The 21,801-nt window shown below is 51.6% G+C and overlaps 1 protein-coding gene across 1 annotated transcript; it reads left to right on the top strand.

Annotated features, from left to right (window-relative positions):
* Positions 1 to 44: 44 nt before the first annotated feature.
* Positions 45 to 20,796, top strand: Map2k3 (mitogen-activated protein kinase kinase 3). The gene is made up of 12 exons (XM_021176697.2): positions 45 to 288; positions 9,943 to 10,009; positions 10,367 to 10,415; positions 11,214 to 11,327; positions 11,548 to 11,667; positions 12,728 to 12,844; positions 13,576 to 13,627; positions 14,752 to 14,879; positions 15,219 to 15,296; positions 18,006 to 18,145; positions 19,141 to 19,186; positions 19,751 to 20,796. Exons 1-12 carry the CDS (start codon positions 240 to 242, stop codon positions 19,832 to 19,834), a joined length of 1,044 nt encoding a protein of 347 aa, XP_021032356.1. The 5' UTR covers positions 45 to 239; the 3' UTR covers positions 19,835 to 20,796.
* Positions 20,797 to 21,801: the final 1,005 nt, after the last annotated feature.

The raw sequence follows: 21,801 nt of genomic DNA on the forward strand, positions 1-21,801 counted from the left end.
TTTCAGGCGGGCCAATCAGTACGATGGGCGGGGCCTGCGTGGCGCCGTCGGCAGGCGTCCGGCGCTGCCCAGTGTGGCTGTGGCGCCGCCCGCCTCGGACGCTTGGAACCGTCGCGTCTGTGTCGCCTGTCGCCCATCGCCTGCCGCCGCTGCCAGCCACCAGCAGCCATGAGCGCGCCCGGCCCCGGTGTAGTCTGCTGTCCTCTAGATTAGTGCTCTCCGCCGCGACGGTCCGCAGCATGGAGTCGCCCGCCGCGAGCCCGCCGGCCAGCTTGCCTCAGACCAAAGGTAGGCTCTCCCGCCCTGTCGCGCGGCCCGTGCCACATTCAATTTGAGCCCGCCCGTGACCCTGGACTCCCTTCCGGGCTGGGCACAGACATCTGCACTCCAACCCAGGACTGGGTCCAGCCCAAGCCCGGGACCTCACGGGACCTCATTGGAATCCGGATCTTAGGCCGTGGGACTTCACCCAGGCAGGACGTTGTTCTCACTCCACTCCCAAGTCTGTAGCCTCACCGTGAGCTCCTCATTTAGGCTTCCGGGCTTCATCCTGGACTCAGCCAGGATTTCAGTGATCCCTGCTAGAGGGTCTTTGGGCTGCTCTAGCCCCCTCAGGCCAGGCTCTTGGATTTTGTCCAGGCTGGAATTTACTCTGGGCCCCAGGGCTGTGTTCCCAATGCCGGAAACCTGTCTACTCTTGAATTCAGAACTCCTCCACTCTTCCAACTCCTTCCATCCTTGTGAATGCTCCTTTGCCCCATGTCTTGTTGGCCTGCACACTGGCCGCCTGCACTCCTCCCTAAGGCTGTCCCTGTAGAACTTCCTGGCGTCTCCACTTCGCAGCTCTGCCCATGCTACCTGCTACTCAGTTGCAGTCTTCTCACTGAGTTTTCGGAGCTGACCGATTCTTGCACCTAGTGTTTCTTAGTCTGCTGCTCTTAGACCTGCTGTTTGTCCTTGGGCTAGCAGCAGGCCAGGGGCTGACTGTACAAGGCTTGGACTTGTCTTCTCCAATTAACTGTCTTTCCTGGAAATTTCTGTGAGGTGGCAGTGGTGCTGCGTGGGCTGCAGCAGCAGCATTTGTCATGGGAAGTGAGGGGGACAAGATTTGGAGGTCAGAATGCTTTTTTTTTTTCCCCAGGAAGAGAGAAGGATGTTTTTTTGACATGTCAGAGACTCAGTAGGTTGATCTGCAGAAATGATTTCCAAGCTGGACCTGGAGATATGAATAGGTTGACCCTCTGAATTCTGAACTGATTCACCTATGGCTAGTCTCTGGGCATGTCTAGGACTTATTCATGAAATGGATATTAGGGGCATGATGTGAGATTGAATGTAGAGTGGTTTGAAGCAAGCACGTCTGAGATGATCGAGAATCCAGCATAGCACCCAGCACATAGTAGGTACCCAGGGGCAAATAGTTGTTGCACTTCCTTGACTGTCTCCAGCTTTCCTCCTGCAGAGGCTCAGCCCTGTGGGGTCAGGGCTCAGTTTTGGATTGCAGCTGCAGAGCACAGAGGACAGGAATGGTGGACACCTAAGAGGGCACTTGTGCAGTGGTGGCCTTCTCTCCTTCTGACCTAGCAAATCTCAACCTCAGGAGTCCTGGTCCTGGTCAGGCTGTCCTGAGCAGGCAGGGGCCTTTTGGGTCCCCTGCAGCTGGCTTCCATGGCCCTGCAGGAGCCTAGTGGGCGGGGTAATTGCATCTTACATAAGTGGGAGACCAGATCCCTGACCATTGCCCAACTTCTGTGAGTAACTAGGGAGGCACTTATTGGGGGAGGTGGCTGGGGAGGGCCTTGCAGTGCAGACCTCGTGGAACTTGAGAACCAGGAAATTAGATGCTGCTCCACTCAGGAAGGGTTTGGAAGCAGTGTTTGTTTTGGAGGCATTTCAGCTCTTCCAGGCAAGAGATGCCTCACTAAAATAAAAGTTGCAATTGCAGATCACAGCTGAAGAGATTGTGAGTGATAGGGAGACCATGGGCTTTCATGTGCTTGGTGACTTGAGGCCTGGCACTGGACGTTCCGGGCCTCTCTTCTGAGTGTGAGTTTGCAGATTGTAGGTTAGGTAACAAGGTATTGGATGGTTTGGGTGGAGGCTTTTTCCTCGGCCAGAATCCCTGTAGCCTTTTAGGGGTCTGGAAATAGCTGTAGTGGGAAACTGACAATATCCATTCACCACAACTCTAAGAGGTTTTTTTTTCTTTTTTCCACGTGTTATACAGTGCTTTGTTTATTACTCATCACCCCATTTGCCCATAAACAGAGGCTGGGGAGCACTTACCATTCACAGAGGCTGCACAGCTGTGTTGGCAGAGCACAGCTACAGCAGGTTCTGTGATGATCTCCCCAGGGCTCCGTCCATTCGTTCCCATGTGAGGTGCTTAGGGGAGCCATGGGACCCTGGTCATCACCCCCATGTCGCCCCCATGGAGCGTGAGGTCTGCTGAACAGAGGACCACCTATCATGCATGCAGTCTTTACAGTGGATGCTTCCCCCAGTGTGACCCTGCAACCGGTGCAAAGTGGAGACCTTGGCAAGGCCATACCAATGTGGACCCTGACAGGAACTCTTTTTCACCTTTGCAGGAGACTTAAATTAAAAATTACACACACAACTGGGCAATGGTGGTGCACGCCTTTAATTCCAGCACTTGGGAGACAGCAGAGGCAGGCGGATTTCTGAGTTTGAGGTCAGCCTGGTCTACAGAGTGAGTTCCAGGACAGCCAGAGCTACACAGAGAAACCCCGTCTTGAAAAGCCAAAACCAAAAAAAAAAAAAAATATATATATATATATATGCATGCCACATGTAGTATACTTTGTGGGTATCAGTTCTTTCAGTTCAGTCTTGTGGATCAACCTTCCACCATGTGGGTTTCAGGCATGGACCTTAGATCATTAGACTTGATAGTAAGTACTCTTACCTGCAGGGCCATCTTGCTAGCCTATTTGCAGAGGACTTTGAACACAGCGGGGAGTGGTAGCACCTGACCTTTGGTGGGGACTGCAACTTTATCTATGAACTTCCCACTGCACGGTTGGCAGCCTAGTTCTTTGTGCCCAAGCCTAGGAAGTTCTCCCAACATGTGTAAGGCATGTAGGTCCCACAACTTTGTTGACATCTCCTGTCTCCTTGCTCATTAGTGGGTCACTGGCTGCCATCTGAGACCAAAGACAGCTGGTACAGGGGCACATGTTGTGGTCTGGGTTTGCATGTCTTGTTTGTCCTTGTGCATATTGTCAGGGATGGCCTTTGACACTCTGTTGGAGGTGTCATCATTGGAGTTCATCAGTGGCTGGTGGCTCTGGCAGCCCAGTGAGGCTAAGGAGCACTGAATGTCTTGTCCTGGTCCTGTCTGCTATGGTTATAAGCTTTCCTCCTGTCCCAGGAGTTGGAAAGACTAGAGGGTGGCACCTTGGGGACTCCCCCCCACCCCCCACCCCGTCCTGGTGTGACGCACAGGAAACTCTCTATCAGCCAGCCTGTGGCTCAGGGCCTGAAGGCAGTAAAGTTCCCAGTCAGCCTGTGTGGGGAGAGGCAGCCAGGCTTCCGGTGGGTGAGTCAGCAGACACTGGGTGCTGACTCACCACAGGCATGCCAGTCACTGCCTATAGCTTAAAGGGGCAATGCCAGGCAGGGGTTACATACCTGTAGGCTGCCCCTGGTCCTGGGCTGGACATCACAGGTGACGGTCTGCTCTGGATTTTCAGTTGAGCTGGGATTCTGGGCAGATCCTCCTGTCCTGTCCAGGAACTTCCTCTGTTAGGTAAATGACTCTTGCTTCCTCTTGCTCACCACAGACGAGTAGATGGCAGCTGTTGTTGACGGCCCCTGGCCCAGGGAACAAGGTCTGGTAAGAGCCAGGAGCAGTGGCCTTGCAGGGTCAGCCAGCTTGAACTGCCTCGGTCAGATGCCTACTCTGCCCATTTTGCAATGTAACATTGAACACATTGTATCTAGTACATTCTTGATACTTTGATTAGGTTTTAGTCCAGTGAGTATGGGACATCTTTCAGAGAAGAAGCTGGAGTGCTCCCCTCCCCCCCTTCCCAGGAAAGATGAGCACGGGAGCCTTGCCTGTATGGATGCAGATGGCATTATCCAGCGGCATTGCAGCTATGTTATAATGGGCCTAGGATCCCAACCTGACTCTTACTTCCTCATCAGGGCAAATAGCATATCTTCTTTGACTCTCAGTCCGCTTCTGGGCAGTGGGAGGAAGCACCTCTCCCCTGCAGGGTGGTAGTAAAGATGGGAGATAGAGTTCCCCAAACAAATGGCATCTGTCATTATTTAATTGTTGGGATTCTGGCTGCTTCTCATTGGGAGGTGAATAAATGGCTTCTGATGATGTATTCATAGGATTTGTGACACGAGGCTTCTTGGGTCAGAAAGCCAGAGTTTGCCAAGCTCTAGGACAACCTTCCTAATGCTACGACCCTTTAATATAATAGTTCCTTATGTTGTGGTGACCCCTGCCATACAATCATTTGCATTGCTATTTCATAACTGCAGTTTTGCTACAGTTATGAATTGTAGTGTGAATATTTGTGGTTTCCAGTGGTCTTAGCCGACCCTTGTGAAAAGGTTGTTTGAGCCCCCAAAGGGGTCTCGACCCACAGGTTGAGAACCCCGAGCTCTCGGCTCTCTTTCTCCTCTGCTTCCTAAGCCTGCTTCCTAAGCCGTAAGCTACCATTGCCGCCTAAACTGCCTGAGGCAATCAGGAAGGGGAGCAGAGAACTGAGGTAGTCTGTCCCTTCTGTAGATCTGTCTCTGTCACTCAGCCTTGTTGACCAGTGGCCTCGAAAGCATAGGTGAGGGAAGCTCAGGAGGTGCAAGGCTGACCTCAGGGTACAATCTCCTGGGCTAGTTTCTCAGGTGGGAGAATTTCATCCATGTCAGACCTGGTGCTAGCCTGGGGAGTGAGGGAGTGAGTGAGTGGGCAGCAGGACTCAGGTGTGCATTCTCTCACACCTCCCCTTGATTGTTTGTCCATGTTGCCCATAGCTGTCAGGCCTGTGTGCCCAGCAGCCCCTATAGATTTTTCTTCCCCCATTGCAGGTAAAGAGCAGAGACAATGGCAGCTTGCCCTATCTTACTAGGGCACGTAGACTACAGGCCTAGTGATACCTGGCCTTGGCAGGGTCAGCGGCTTCCTAGCCCTCCCTACTTCCTAGCCCTGCCTGCAGGGTTGTGGTAGTAGTGCCTCCGCTGAGCTGGAGTCCAGGGCTGCCCTGGCTGCTTCTCTGGATGCTCTCTGTCCAGCAGCAGAAGTCTGGACCCTGATCAGCTCAACAGGACCCTCCTTGCATGTATGGGCCCATAGTGAAGCCTGCTCCTGCTTTCCCTTCCCTCCAACTTTCTCCCTCCCCCTTTGCTCCCCATTGTCTTTCCTCCTCCTTCTCCTCCTCCTCCTCCTCCTCCTCCTTTTCTTTTTGAGACCTAATTACAAATGTGCCCCACCCCATGGTTTTATGTGCTGTTGAGGATCAAGCTCAGGGTCTCTGAGGATTCAAGTCAGGGCCTCATGCACACTAGGTAAGCATTCTACCAGTTGAGTTATATCGCCAGTTTTTCAAGTTGAGCTTATTAGCAATCAGTTGGTGGAGGCAAGAGGAGCAGAAGTTCAATGTTGTGGTTCAATAGCTGTGGTGGTGCATACCTTTAATCTCTGCACTTAGCAGGAAGAGGCCATTGTGGGACTCTGTCTCAAAATGAAAAAGTCAGTGTCATCCTCAGCTGTATAGTATACAATGAGGTCTTACGTGACACTGCCTTAAAATATACAGATAAATAAAATTGAACTTTGGTGTGCCCAAAGTATGTTTATCCCCCTGTCCTACAGAGGCCCAGGCTGTTCCACACTGTCAACTACAGGATATCTCGGAAGAGGCAGAAGCTGGAGTCTGATGTCTAGGACCACCGTGCCTCTTCTCTCTTGGTTTTGGTTTCATTTGTGTTGGGACTTGAGTGGAAGGGAAGTTCTGTATGGGGGTTGCTGAGGTGCTGGTTTAGGACAGTTCAGAGTCTATGTGGGTGAGTGTTTCTCTGGCTGCCCCAACCTGTGTGTCGTCTGCCTGTATGGCTGTGTGAACAGCCTTGGCTTTTGGTCACCTGCATCATTGCAGGTGCTACCAAGTTCAGGTGTTTGTCTTGAGTCAGCAAGTGTGCAATGACAGGCCAGGCTCCTTGGACACAGGGCTGAAAAGGCTCCTGGATATTAGCAGCAGGGTTTGGACATAGTAAAAATGTAGCTGGTGGTGTCGGGGCTGGGGGTGGGGGTGGGGTCCAAGGGTCAGTACTTTGGCCTGGCACATGATAACACACTGAATTGCCACGAGAGTGGGCTGAATTGCCACAGGAGGAATGATTTTTAGGAGAAGGGAAATGAGCATGACAGTCCTCAGGATGAAGGTTTAGTGAGGTCTGGCCCGAGGAGAAGAACTCTTGCTTATGTTGACCTGTGAGGCCAGTACTGGGTCCTGGAATTGGTTGGGGCTCTGCCCCTGGAAGAAGACTCGGCCCTTTTCCATCTATGCTTGGCCCTGCTGCCATGCCCAGGGGGCTCAGTCCTTCCATGCTTACCCTATCCCTTATCAAGTGCTCACCTGACTTCCAGGCACTCGAAGTTGGCACAGTTTATCTACCTAGGGATAGCTGCTCACCAGAAAAGCTTGCCCTTCTTTTTGGTGCTCAGTTTATCCCGCTCAGATGTGGATGGCCTAGCATGTTCTCTGAAAGACTGCTTCATGCAGACAGCCAGCTGAGTGGGCAGATGGGACATTTTGCTTCTGACACTTAAGTGGCAGTATTAGCTTCTTCCAATTTGGTTGCCCAGGCCCAGGAGCCAGGGGCGGGGATCATAAACAAGGCATGGGTGCCATTTTAGTCCTTGGATACCATGGGGTGGGACTTACTGTCTTATGGCGACTGCTCCCGTGGCCTGCTCTCAGACTATCCCTGCTGATGGTTGGATGTTAGAACAAGTGGGTCTGTTCAGGGTCATATCCTTACCCCACCAGATGCCCACAATGCCCTTTGTCAAGCTGTCTCTCCTCTCTGACCGACTTGTACAGTGAAAAACTTTGCCTCATGGAGCTGTAATGTGGAGGTGGCCTCAGATAGCAACCCCATCCCCCACCCCCACCCTGATCCTCTGTTGGGAGGTCTGCCATTCCTCTACACATCACACTGAGGCCCTGGTGCCCAGAGAGGTGTAATCATGTGTCTGAGAGTGCAGAACAAAGAAGGGGCTGAGTGAGGGTTGAGCCCAGCCACTTGGCTCCAGAGTGGCTTGTTGGGGAAAGTAACTGCGAGAATCTACAGTAGAGGCTGGGAAGACTCAGGAACAGCAGAGGACTAAGATGCAGCATCAAGGGTAGAGAGAATGGTATGTGCAAAGCAGATACAGTGGGAAACAAGGTGGCTCACCCAGGGAAGTGTGAGGGGACGACGGTGCAAGGGCAGCAGAGGGGGCCAGAATTTCACCCTATCTGTGGGAACTTCATTATCATGGCTGGAACCTCAGGTTAGTGGTTGAACCCCTCTCAGCTTCAGTGTCCCCACTTTCTGCCTGGGGAGCTGCTGTGAGGTTGGAGTGAGCTATTTTGACGCCTAGCACTGGGCTGGCCTGCACAAAGGACCCTGCGATCCTGGCAGGCTTGTGGTTTGCTCATGGTGGCCAAGAGCCTCTGTTTGTTGTGGTGACAGTCACCACCTTGGGCCACACCTGGGTAGCCCCAGGCTGCCTGACCATCTGGGCCAAGCCCTGACATTGGCATTGAATAGTGCCAGCAGTGGCTGGTGGCTCGAGGCCTCTCTCTGGGTTGTCCCCAATGTGGCCTTGCCCATCCCCTCTGACAGTTGGCATAGCTGTTCTGGTAGCTCAGGTCACTCCTAACTTAGGCTGGTGGCCCTGTTAGGGTAGTTGGCTGTGTGCTGCCCAGGCTGGGACAATAAAAAGACCTCACCACCATATCCAGCAGGCAGGTATAGGCATGGCCTTGACAGATGGGGCAATTGAGGCTTAGCAAAAGGCAGAGCTTATAACATCTCCCAACCCACTGCCAGAGACACAGGAGAGCAGAAAGTGGAGGTGATGTGGGTGGGTAGCAGTATAAGCCCTCTTAGACAGGTTTGTCAGGGCTGGGGGTCAGGCTGTGACTCTAGATGTTCTAAGCAGAGTTGTGTATTTTATTACAGAATATTTTATATTTTGGTTACAGAGAACCTCATGTCAGGAATGCAAACTAGATACCACAGGCCAAAGTGCAGAGAAATAGCTTGCACGTGTGCCAGTCTGGGTCCATGCAGAGTTTCTGCAGCTGTCTACCTCTACTCCTAGCACGTGTAACCAGATGTGGTGCCTGGCAAAGACTAGGACCCACAGGTGCATGAGACTCAGGACCTGTCCCTCCAGCACAGGGACAATCTCCCCCCTCCCCCTGAAGGGGTCTGCAGTGAGTCCAGCTGCCTCCCTTGATCTTCTGGTCCGTACTTTTGAAAGCCACTCTGGGCTGGCCTGAATACACAGGCCTTACTGCCTTAGTCACACCCCAAGCTCTATATTGTGCATAGCTATGGCTGGATCTGCCAGAAACTGGTTTAGATGTGGCTTCAGGAGCTAGGTGGCCAGAGTGAGCTGGTGGCAGTTTGCAGGATGCAGTGTAACTCTCTGGGAAGGGCAGACACTTGGTCACTGCTTTCCTGCTCTGTGTGACACTGAGGAGACTTGTCACATCTACCTCTCTCATCCTGCTTCTCTCTCACATTTTCTCCTCTGGTGGGGATCAGAGCCCCTGCTTCCTGGAGAAGTCAAGACTGAAAGAGTCAGTGCCTGCTGCCAGTGGTGGGCGCTGAGCCACATGGCCCTACAAGTAGGAGGTGGAAGTCCTAGGGCAGTTCATGCCAGTTGTGCACCAGGCCATGTCCTCATTGCCCCAGTGGGTGTCTATGCTCTGGTTTGACCAGTGGGTAAACTGAGGCTCTGAGTGTGGAAATACAGTGAGCAGGGAATAGAACTCAGTCTCAGGCACTCCCCCACGAAGCTTGACCCTGTGGAAGGACACAGTGCGGCAAGGGTTATTGTCATAAAGTCCCATGGCCAGAGTGGACGGCTTCCGCAGCAGGTATTGGAGAGGAGGGTAGGCAGTTCTCATAGGCCACCTAGGAAGGCTCTGCCTGTGCTTGATTTCAAGCCTCTCTTTGGCTAAGGGGTGGCATCTCCCATGGCTCCACTTATCTTCCTTTTCTGTACCCGTTTCCTCTATTATAAGGATACCAGTAGGGTTGAGAGAACACTTACCTGGGATTCTTCCCCTATATATGCACATGCACACATGCAAACACACTCACCAGCCTTGTCACAGGATTAGGGCCAACCCTAATGATATCATTTTGATTTAATTGGCCACAAAAATCCCACCATTTTCCAAATAAGGTCACATTCTTGGGCACTGGGGGGTCAAGACTTCAGTATATAAGTTTTGAAAGACACAGCTCAGCCCATAGCAAGAGACGTAGGACACAAGCTTTTGTGTGGTTGGGAACACTGGTACTGGGCAGACGACATTCCATTCCTGGCAGTAAGAGGCCTGGAAACTCATGCATAGCTGAGCATTTGAGTGTGTGTGTGTGTGTGTGTGTGTGTGTGCTATAGGCACAGCTGTCTGATGCCTCCCAGCTGCAGGGCAGCTCCCAGGAGGGTGGGGCTTGTCTCTGCTATTGTGGGAGGAGAAGGACTGAACCTGCTCCCCAGACTGAGTGGACCATGCTCTGCCTACCCCAAAGCCCTGAGACTCTCTGGGTACTGATCATACTGACTCTCAGACGTGTGTGTGTGTGTGTGTGTACCAGGGATCTGAGTGACCTCTGGGCCTAGCTTTGCACAGCCCAGGACTGAATGTTGACCAGATCCCCGTCTTTTCTCCACTTCAGGAAAATCCAAGAGGAAAAAGGACTTACGGATATCCTGTGTGTCCAAGCCACCTGTGTCCAACCCCACGTGAGTCTGCCTTAAGTTTCTCACTTTGTTGAGACTTGGAGAGGCCTCCTAGTGGAGGCCAGGGGTATGAGTAAGAAGCAGGAATATGGGGGTCAGAGGTGGGTGAGAGAGCAGTCTCTTCTCATCCTGCCCTGGGTGGCTCCAGAGGGTCAGGAGCATTGGCTGTTTGTCCCATGCCTTCCCAGTCCTTGTCTTGGGGTCTCTGTCAGGGCTACACCGTTACACTTTACCTTGTAGATGCTCAACAATCACTGGGCTGAGGTGACTGTAAGCTGCCCCCATGGCCAGCGTGTTTCACCCTCACCCCTTCCCCCTCCATAGCTCCTTCTCTCAGAGAAGCTTGTGCTTTTTCCACAGACCGCCCCGGAACCTGGACTCCCGGACCTTCATCACTATCGGAGACAGAGTAGGTGGTAACTAGACACTGAGAGGCCTCCATAGGGCCACTGAGAGGTAGCTCTGCGTGGTAGCCGGAGCTGGGCCCCGGGGAGGAGCTTACCGCTTATCGCGCTGGTGGCTGTAGCCCTGGGCTATCTGCCCTTAGACCTCCTCTCTGGAAGAAGTACATTCCACCTGCCTGATAGGGAGGGGTGTGAGGAACGCAGAGCTGCCACACTGCCTACCTCAGAGTGTGGGCTATGAATCCCACATGAAATCTGTATCACCTGGAAGCAACATGTGGGACATGTAGGCTCCTGGGCTCCCCAGACCCCAGGTCAGACCCTAGATTCCATATTGTCCATACCCCTGAGTGCCTTGGAAGGCCACCTACTATTGAGAAGCCTGATTTGGGGATGTATACCAGGGCAGAGTAGGCCGGGAGCCTCTTCTTGGAAGATCCTCCCTCCCCAAGCCCTGTCACTGCCTGGTGTTCTGTTAGTCCAGTTGTGTAATCCCATGTCTCTCACTCAGGGGAGGGAACTCCCACAAAGGGTCAGTAGGTGATTGGCTAATAGCTCCTGTTGTTGAGATGTGTGTGGAAGACTTCTCCCAACATCTCCGAGTTTTTGGTTTTGCACCCATTTTATAGAGATCAGCGGTAGGGTCAGATTGGCTCAGCTCTTTCCACGGGGTCACACAGCATGGCGTGTAGTAGCTGTGAGCTCAAATCTGACCAGCTGGCCCTCTGCTTTTCTCTGGGTGAGGGACAAGAGCCGGTTTCCAGCTTGGTGTCTACCAACCACCTCTCCCTTTGCCTCTTAAGAACTTCGAAGTGGAGGCTGATGACTTGGTGACCATCTCAGAGCTGGGTCGTGGAGCCTACGGGGTGGTAGAGAAGGTGCGGCATGCTCAGAGTGGTACCATCATGGCTGTCAAGGTAAGCAGGGCTTCACCCTACCTGGAGTAGCACTGGAGGAGGCACTGGCTGAGCTTCAGGGTGACTGTCTACTTGTGGCTCTGTCCCTCACTGTCATCGCCAGGTTGAGGCAGAACTTCTCAGACAAGTCAGGGCCATGGATTCCCCAAGGTTCCTGGCCCTCATGGACTGGGTTAGGGGAACAGCCTAGTCGTGGCCCTGACATGTGACTCTCCTATAGCGCATCCGGGCCACCGTGAACACACAGGAGCAGAAACGTCTGCTTATGGACCTAGACATCAACATGCGCACGGTCGACTGCTTCTACACTGTCACCTTCTATGGTGCCCTCTTCAGAGAGGTAGGCTCTGTCTCTGCCCACCTCTTGCCAATCACGACTGCCATTCCACTCCTATTGTGTGGAGTTCCTGGGACCTTTGGGTATAGGGGAGTTATACTCAAGGTATAGGGAGTACCCTTCACCTGATGCAGCTTGGCTGGGCTCTTCCTGAGAGGCAGGCTTTCCTGTTCCTGACCCACTCTGTGCCTCAGATTCCTTGTCTGAAGATTAAACAGGTGTCTGAGCAGTTCTCTTCAGGTTGTGGTCAGGGGCCTGGAGCTCCGGGGCAGCTGAGATTTGTGTTTGTGGTCGTTTGCTTTCTGTTAGCCCCGTAGTGGCCATTCAGGGCAAGCATCCAGGGGAGAAGCACTGTGAAGGGGTGAGGATCTGGGCTAGATTTTAGGTGTATGTTAGGGTAGAGGAATGGAGGGTAAAGCAAGGTGCAGGGTCTAGGAGCAAGAGCATAGAGCTGCCGTTGGAAGCATATAGTACGCACCAGAGTCAGGATGGAACAGGGACTTCCCATGATGACCTGCCATCTTGGAGTTCTTGAGTGGTCCATGATGTTTCTCTGCCCTGGCTTTCCTTTGGGTCCCTCTCAAGTCCCAGTGGTGGCTCAGACCCCACTTTATGCATCTCATGTGGTGGACTAAGCACCTTGTGTAAGTGTCAGCCAACTCATCCCAAGGCTATGTGGGTTTGCTGGGGAGAAGAAAGGTCATTTGCCAGTGAAGAAATTCAGTTCTTGTCCCTTTATGTCCTGACTTGAAAGTCTCAGGACACACTAGGTTCCGGTTTGCTTGGGAACACTGTTATACTAAGGCACAGATGGGGGAGGCTAGGGCGAGGGAGCATGAACTGCATGGTGAGGTGCCAGAGAGGCCGATCTGAAAGGCAGACGGCGATGGGGAGGGGTGAGAAGTGGGGTGAGAAGGGTCATTGTGTCCCTTCCCAGGTGGAGGCTGGACCTGGTGCTCACAGCGAGGCTGTTAAGATCAGGGCTGGAGAAGCCTGGGAGTCTGTAGACTATCCAGGGCTGGGCAGCACTGGGGGACCAGCTAAGCACTGAATGTTCTCACAGGGGGATGTATGGATCTGCATGGAGCTCATGGATACTTCCCTGGATAAGTTCTACCGGAAGGTGCTGGAGAAGAATATGAAAATTCCGGAAGACATCCTGGGGGAGATCGCTGTGTCTGTGAGTGGCCTCGCTCTACCCAGCATGCACAGGACCTGCTGTGTGGCAGAGTTTTGGCAGAGCAGCTGTCCCCTCTAAGACTCAGTACTTCTGAAGCCTGAGAGCAGTACCTTGCTGAAGAGGCCCCAGGGATGGGGCTCTTCAGGCTGGACTGCTCCCTGCTTCCAAACCGTGAGTGCGGCTCTCATGTTCCCACTCACTTTGAAGAAAGTGCGGTGTGTCCCACTGCCTTGTACTCAGATGCCGCCTGACAGCTATTGGAGGTCCAGGCTGCTTTGGGGAGATGTTTGCTTTCTGAGCCTGCTGTTTCTAGAGGAGGGCAGCAACTCTGGTTTGAGCATTGAAACAGGGCGGGCAGTGGAATCAAGGATGCCCTTTAATCCTGTTTGCATCTGGAAGCGTTTAAACCACCCTGTGCCTCAGGCTCTTTTTTTTTTTTTTTTTTTTTTTTTTTTTTTTGTCTAATCTCTAGAGGTGGCTCATGGGGGAGTGAGAGAAACTTGGGGGCCTGGTAGGTCTTGGTGAAAGCCCTTAGGAGGCACTGCTTGGGATTTGTGGAGCAGGAGGAAGGCAGGAAGCTGACATGTTTGTCCTAGGACAGCCAGGATGATGGGCAGATTTGGGGCGTAGGCAGGAGCTGGGGTGTGTTTAGAGGAGATGGGGTTCTACTGCTGTGTTATGATTTCTGTTACCTGGAATAATAGCAGCCCTGCCTCTCCTGCCCCATTCAGATCGTGCGGGCCCTGGAGCACCTGCATAGCAAGCTGTCTGTGATCCACAGAGGTCAGTGTCCTCCATCAGCCACAGAGGCTCAGGGAGGGACAGACTGTGATATACCTGGTGGGGACTAGGCCACTTTCTGCATTTGTGCCTTTGGCTCTGCCTGCTGCACTCTGAATAGGAGGAACTAAGTGGATCCCAGTTTTTTCTGAGCTCCATGGCCTGCTTCTCTCTCTCTCTCTCTCTCTCTCTCTCTCTCTCTCTCTCTCTCACACACACACACACACATAAAGATGTATTTATTTATTATATGTAAATGTAAGTGCATCAGATCTCATTACGGATGGTTGTGAGCCACCATGTGGTTGCTGGAACTTGAACTCAGGACCTTCTGAAGAGCAGTCAGTGCTTTAACCACTGAGCCATCTCTCCAGCCCCATGGCCCGCTTCTCATTCATATTTACATTTCCTGTGCTGTGGAACACCTAGGTTGTGGCATGTCACACTAGGACTCTGATACAAGCCCCCTTACCCCACACATGACCATCCTGGACTCTTCTGGGATTCCTTTAACCCCATGGCCACTAGTCTGGGCTTCCCCCTCCAGGGTTGTACTTATTAAATATCAGCCTCCCATTAACTTGGTTGCACTGTACCTAGAAAACGAAGGAGGCTAAGTGGACTTCGATGACCAGCACCCATCCCATTCTGTCCTCGGGTCATCATTGTTGGCTCTTTGGCATGGAACCTTCCCGTCTTTTTTGGGGCATCTTTGTCTTTTTCACATCCATGTGGCCCTTTGCTTGGAGGCTCCTGCCTCCTGTGAGACAGGGGATGGGTGGGGCTCCTCATTTGCATGCACAGACCCATCTGCATACCTTCACTCCCCCTCATTGTTCACCCACTACCTTCTGCTTGCTGGATTTGTGTCCATAGCAGGTGATGTGCTTGGGTAGCCTCGAGGTAGACTCTCCAGAGCTCAGATGTTTCTCTTTGGTTGGGATAGGCTGAAGTTCATTTTGATTTGTCATCCAGCCTAGTGATGGGGCCTGGTGCTGCAGATCTCACTGCCTCTGTTTCCTTGGCTAATCCTTGGGGCATTGGGTAGCATGCTGCTGGCCCACAGGGCACTGGAGAAGGTAGCATCCCATTTGGCATGGACTGAGAAAGGTCTGCTCTTCTTCTAGATGTGAAGCCATCCAATGTCCTCATCAACAAGGAAGGGCATGTGAAGATGTGCGACTTTGGCATCAGTGGCTACCTGGTGGACTCTGTGGCAAAGACAATGGATGCTGGCTGCAAGCCTTACATGGCCGTGAGTCAGGGCATCCCTGCAAGGTGGAAACCAGGACAAGATTTTGCCTCTGTGCAGTGGGCTGGCTTTTTCCAGCCGTACCTCCAGTCTTAGGGACTCTGCCACCATTTACCTGTACTCCATGATCTCTGTTTGGATGAACTTGTGTTCTCTGTTGTTAGGAACATGGGGATCCTTAAGACTGGTGGCCTGGTGGGAAGGCAGGGGTTGGCTCTGGCTCTTGCTGGCCTATATCATGCAGTCAGGAGAACCTAATGGTATTCTGTTTTGGTGTAGAAGAGAAAAGGTCTAGTTGAGGGAGCCTTGTTGGGTGTTCAAGACTTTTGGTCTTTCTTGCAGCCTGAGAGGATCAACCCTGAACTGAATCAGAAGGGCTACAATGTCAAGTCTGATGTCTGGAGCCTCGGCATCACCATGGTACGTCTGGGGCTGGGCTCAGCACTTGCTGGTCTGTTGGGGTGGATGTATGTCTGTATAGGGTCTGTGGGTTCCATCAAACATTTCTATTTGAGTACGAGGATATCTGGGAGTTGTAGGACCCTTTCCTGACCATCATGATTGTTCTCTGTATTCTGTGATTTCAGCCTTTTCTCTAGAGCCACTGGTGTAGATCAGGAAATCCCAGCCAATGCTAAGTTTAGTTGTTGCCATGCAAGTAAATCAAGAAGGTAAACTCTTAGCTGGGCATGATGGTACCTTCCTGTGATATGATTCCTATGGTAGCATCCTTTTTAAATGGGTATCCTCAGCTTCATAATAAATTAGAGGGTAGCTTGGCCTTCATGAGCCCTTGTCTCAATATCCTTCCCAACACTCAAAAACAAAACAAAACAAAAAACCAAAACAGTGTCTGGTCCCCCCTAAATAGGAACCTATTGCTGTAGGTTCCTTTTGTGTTTCTCTAGGTTCAGTAGCATGAGGCTATAGATCCTGGCTTGTGGAGGCTGAAAGGACCCTTGGTTTGGAGGGAGGAGCAGGGCCCAGACCATTAGGATTGAGTTGGATCAGACAAAGCTAAGTCCAGGTGTGGAGATGGACTTTTTTGCCTTCTAGAACTGCCTGGCTGAGAGCTCTGATTCACCTATTGATCTGATAAAACAATAACCAATGACCAAAAGGGACTTGGGGAGGAAAGGGTTTATTTTGGCTTACAGTTTTCCAGTTGCACCCCTTTACTAAGGGGAATCCGGGCAAGAACTGAAGCAGAAGCCACGAGGAGTGCTACTTCCTGGCTTGCTCAGCCTGCTTTGTTACATTACCCAAGATCACTAGCCCAAAGGTTGGGTTGAGTGCCTATGGTGAGCTGGGGTATCCTACATCAATCGAGAGAATGCACAGGCTTGCCCACAGGCCAGTCTGGGGTGGGGGGTACCTGTTTTCAGTTGAGGTTCCCTTTTCCCAAATGACTTTAGCTTGTGTAGAGTTGACGCAAAACTAGCCAGCAAAATGTTACAGTGAAGTTAAACTCTTTGAAAATGGGGACACTTCTGTACTGCACACATGTGAGAAAGTGATATAGCAAGAATAGTCTATCTTCCATTGCAAAGATATTTAACAGAAAGGGACATTCTGACCGTCAGGAGTCACAGTTACCAAGATATGTTGTCCACTTTCTTCGTTCCTCCTGTCTAATTGTTTTGAGACTGTTCAAGTTCCCATGATTGATCTCATGACTATTGGGGAAGATATTTTGTTATTTTTAAAAAGGCTTTATCTTGAAGGCAGGGTTTTACAGTAGGGTTTTCAGGCCCTAGGAACAGGAGCAAGGCTTGGACTGTCTTCTAGAACCTCTTCCTCCAGGTTCACCACTTATGTTTATCCTTGGCCCAACATTTCCACTTAAAATACTCCCCCACTCCCACCCCCCAGGAGCAACGGTACGACGGTTCAATGCATCCCTCTTGGCCTGGGAGCTCTGGGCACACAAATTTCCTGTGTCTCAGAATACAAGGGAGTTACCTTGCACAGACACAGGTCACACTCTGAACCAAGAAGGCCCTGAGTGGTGTCACCATCTCCACTGCTGTCTCTGACACTCAGTCATTATAGGGGCTGGCTGTGATAGGTAAACTGTCTTATGTCTTTGTGTTGAGGTAGTTTTTGTTTATCTTTTTCTAAACTCTTTTAAAAAAAATCATCAGGCTGGGCTGGGTAATGTATACCTTTAATACCAAGAGGCAGAGACAGAGGCAGGTAGATCTCTGAGTTCAAGGCCAGCCTGGTCTACAGAGTCAGTTCCAGGACAGCCAGAGCTACACAGAGAAACCCTGTCTGGAAAAACCAAAAACAGACAAGATGTTTGAGGTCCATACTCTGGTGCTTTTTGGTTAGGTATATGGGTGCTACTGAGCTTTCTCTTGCAGTCTGCAGAAAGGTCCCGCAGTAGATTCTGGAAATGCTGCATGCAGTTCTGTCCTGTGGGCGGGCACACATATGACACACACTGTCTTCCCATTCATGCTGTTCCCACGTTGGTTGGAAAGGCATGGAACCTGACAGGAAAGTCCCTCATCAGCATAGTTTCTAGTGCTCTATGTGGGGCCAGTTGCAGTTGCTATAGAGGTCTCCTCCATTCCTTACTGTGGTCACAACCTGTCACTGAGGCCTTCCACTGCACCCATCAGGAAGTATCCATGAAGGAGTCCGCCACTCCCTGTTGGCCTAACTAGTAAAAACAACAGCTGGATAGGTGGCCCTGGATACTGAAGTCTGTGTTACTGAAGAGGAAGTAGCTGGGCCAACAGGGGCTTAGGACTGGACCCAGTGAGGTACTTTGATTACTGCTGCCTTATGGGAAAGGTGTATGTGGCTGCCACTCCTCATGTTTGACACGCTGTCTAGAACCCAAGTTGTTAAATACAAATCATCCAATTTTAGAGTGTTTGAAAAAAAATTAAAAAAAAACAGTGAGGGTTAAACCCAGCCCAGGGTGAGTCTGAGCTGGGTCTGCCAGTCCAGTCAGAGGAGCTTCAGTAGTTAGTTGGCCTGCTGCTTGGTATGAGGGCAGTCAGTGTCAGCCCTCATACCAAGGCCTGGCCTGGGGTGCTGGGGAATTATGGGTAAGATCCCTTCCTCGTCATGCTTCTGGGTACCAAATGAACCTGCTGACTGCTGTCCCTACTTCAGATCGAGATGGCCATTCTGCGATTCCCTTACGAGTCTTGGGGCACACCGTTCCAGCAGCTGAAGCAGGTGGTGGAGGAACCATCCCCGCAGCTCCCAGCGGACCAGTTCTCCCCTGAGTTTGTGGACTTCACTAGCCAGTGGTGAGTATCTGGGCTGCGTCCCTTCCTTCTGCAGCAAGATAACCCTTGAGCCACCTGGTATCAAAAGGCAGGAGGTAAAGCTAGCTCCAGCATGAGTAAAAGCTTTTAGTCCCAGTGGTAGCTTTTAGTTCTAGTCTTTGCAGAAAAGGATGAATCAGGTAGCCCCAAAGAGTAGAGGGATTTTGTGTGTGTGTGTGTGTGTGTGTATGTGTAGTAACATATATTACGGAACATTAAAATGCATAATGAAGTTGCTTTTTTGTTGTTTAGAAGTTTTTACTGAATTACAGAAAGTTAATCCCAGCACTTGGGAGGCAGAGAAAGGATCTCTGTGAGTTAGAGGACAGCCAGGGCTATTCAGAGAAACCCTGTCTCAAAAAAAAAAAAGATGTTTGAAGTTACAAAAGAGTAAGAAAAGTGTTATACAGACGAGCTCTCTAACCATAATTAAATAACTGCATGGAAAGTAAAAGTATTCTTATAACTCTTGGGTTATAAAAGAGATTTAGAAAATACATTTTTAAGAGGAAACTAGTGAGAGCAAACCAGTGTTTGTATGTTTGGCCCAGAGATGCTCAGAGAACAAGTCGAAGCCTCTCAGCAGAAAACAAGAAAAGCTGCAGGCCCAGGAGACCAGTAACGCAGTCATTGATTAGTTTGCCTCTTGTTGGTTAGACTTTATGTTCCGGAACCAATGACTGGAGTCCTCCCTTCTGATAAAGGATAATCTAGCCTGTGGTTTTGGCAGAGCATGTTGGGGTTGGTGCCACAGACCTAGCCTGGGTCACTATAGAGACCACTGGTCTCCAAGAGGCAGGGAAAGTTGCTGCAAGACTATATAGTTAGTACCCACGGACCCCACGCCACTTGGCCAGACCCCCAGACAGCTCGCTCCATCTCTGAGCCCCAGGAGTGTGCTGCTCAATGGGGGCAAGCCCAGCCTGTCTGGATCCGCTTCCTCCGCGTGAGCCTGTCTTCACTGCCCTCTTTCCTAGCCTAAGGAAGAACCCCGCAGAGCGCATGAGCTACCTGGAGCTGATGGTGAGTGTGCAGGGAAGTGCCTGCCCTGTCCCCTGTGCTGTGTGGTGGCTGTGTGGGGCTGGGTGGGACTGTCTGGAAGAGGGTTGCACCCCAGGGTAGAGGGGTAGCTCTTCTGCCTGGCCCTTGTATGTGCTTGTGTAGTTTCACCTTCACCCATGCCTGTACCCCAGGCCTTGTGGAAAGGTGCATGGGTCTGTGACAGTGGGGCACAGGAGTCACTGTGGCATCAGGGAAGGCTTCCTAGAGGAGATTCCATTTGAGCTGAGCCTGGAAGGATGGGTATGGGCTCTTTGCTAATGAAGGAAGGGTAGAGGGTCTGGTAGGGCAGAAGTTTGGTACCCTTGAGGAAAGAGATGTTTGTGTGGCAGGAGGGGCTCTTGTAGGAGGGTGAGGCAGAGCCACCCACAGAGCTTTGATGGTTTTGGAGGGCTTCTAGGGGCAGCGGTCCTAGATGGACCAGCAGGAGTTGGCCAGGTAGGAGGAGCATGAAAAGAGGGAACCTCTCCTTTATACTTTCTCCTGTACCCCTTCACCCCTAGAAATTGTACCTCTCTTTCCTACCAGGAACATCCATTCTTCACCTTGCACAAAACTAAGAAGACAGACATTGCTGCCTTTGTGAAGGAGATCCTGGGAGAGGATTCATAGGGACTGGCCCGGGACCCCACTGGTCTGCCAGCATCCATACATCCGTGCTGGGGCAGCACTTACCTACAGCCATAAGCTACTGCCATTCTGTTCCTGGGCATTCGAGAAATTAAGGGGTTGTTCCTGTCGGTTTCTGCAACTAGCTGTCCCAAGTGCCAAAGAACCAGACCTCAGGGGCTCCCAGCCAGGCCATATGTGCCCCACAGTGCCTCTGCTGTTGCTGCTCCCAGGGTCTCAGGCCTCTACCCAAGGGATGAATTTGGAGGGGCCTGTGTACCCTGGCAAATGCTGTTGCTTCTTGGAGAGCAGGCAGCCGGTGTCTCTCTGGACAGGCCATAGCCTTGGTACTATCCTGGATGCCACGCAGGTTGTATATATATTTTAAATCACAACTGAATGAATGGACTTCGTACACTGTGGCCTGGATCAGGGACATCTCTATCCTGTCTCAGGTGCTGAGGACACACTATGAGGACGAGCCATGTGAATCTCCTAAGGCTTTCCTGAGAGACGTACTGAGCTTCCCAAGGCCTTCCCCCAGCACTGGCCAATGGTCTCTGAGGGACACGCTGTCCTCAGACAGCCCCTGGTTACCACCTTTAGTGGTATCTGCCTTTCCCTTTGAACTATTATTCCTGTTGCCTTTTGCTTTGTGGGTGTTGCTGGGTTTTCTTGCATGGTTTGGAGCTGATCACTTAACCCTGGGTGCCAGCAGGCTCACAGCCACCCAGTGCTCGGACTGGAGTCTGCAAGGATGGCTCAAGCTCTTGGCTCAAAGCCACGAGGGAGCTGTACCAACTCTCCAGGTGTGACCAGCTCATGGAAGCTAATAGGTTTACTTTGGTGGTGTTTTTAAAAAAAAGAAAATCTATTTTTGTGAAGAAAGGCCTGCCTCTTCCAGCCTTTTTCTGGGCAGGAACCTATTGCTGTTTTAATTAAAAAAAAAAAAAAAAAAAAAAAAAGAAAGAAAAAATCGTGTGAGACTGACTGTGGCAAGCCTGCTCTTTCTTGGGGAGTTGTGGAGCCCTAGGCGAAATCCTTACTTTGGGACCATGCGGGACAATATTGCTAGGGCCTGGAGGCTGCCAGCCCACCAGAGCCTCATACTTGGCCACAGGCCACAGGTGCTCCCAAGGTGCTGGGCTGAGGTGCTTCATTCCATGGCCACCTAGGCTAGGCCCCTGTAGAGGCAACCTGACTCACTGCCATCCAAGTGATGGTCCCCGAGGTAGAGATGACTGGGTAGGAAGCAGCAGGCTCCACATTGTTTGCACTGCTATCTCAGCTGTAAGCTGAGAGAATATGCCCGGAGAGCTCCCTAACACTTAGTCAGAGCCAGCTGGGGCCGAGGGCAGGTAGTGATGCCTGCAAGAAGGCTCTGAGGGTGCGGCTTGGTATAACACCCTTGCTAGGTCAGCGTGGCTCTGTGCTTCTTGAGATGTGGACTGGGAGACTTGCATAGGCCCTGTTATTCCTGTTCTCCTGTAAGCAGGAATGTGTCATCTCAGGCACTGGTGGATTCAGGACAGTATCCTAAAGGACCTGTGTCCATACACTACTCTATGAGGTCATCAGGATCTAGTGACTGCTTCTTCTAGCTTGACAAACACAGGCACTCAGCCACAGTTCTCTGGAGGGTTACTCCCTGCTAGGAAGGACTCATGTGCTCATGCCCAAGTCAGAAGACTGGAGTGTAACTTCAGGCACAGGTGGGCCATGGGGAGAGTCAGCCCACACAGTTTGACAGCAGGGCCTTGGTGTGCCTGGGAGAGTACACAACCCCATGGGTTCTCTGTCACCACTCTTCCTTCACCTCTGTGCAGTAGTTTCCCAGGTTCATAGTTTCACGGAGCCTCTCGCCTTTAGACATAGGTTGGTTTTTACCCCCAAGGTTTGTGTTGGTGGGTCCTGTCTCAGGATGGCCATGACTTAAAAGAATGGCCCACTAGTCCCAGCACCATCAGGAC

The sequence above is a fragment of the Mus caroli genome, chromosome 11 (assembly GCF_900094665.2).
Source record: "Mus caroli chromosome 11, CAROLI_EIJ_v1.1, whole genome shotgun sequence".
NCBI lineage: Eukaryota > Metazoa > Chordata > Mammalia > Rodentia > Muridae > Mus > Mus caroli.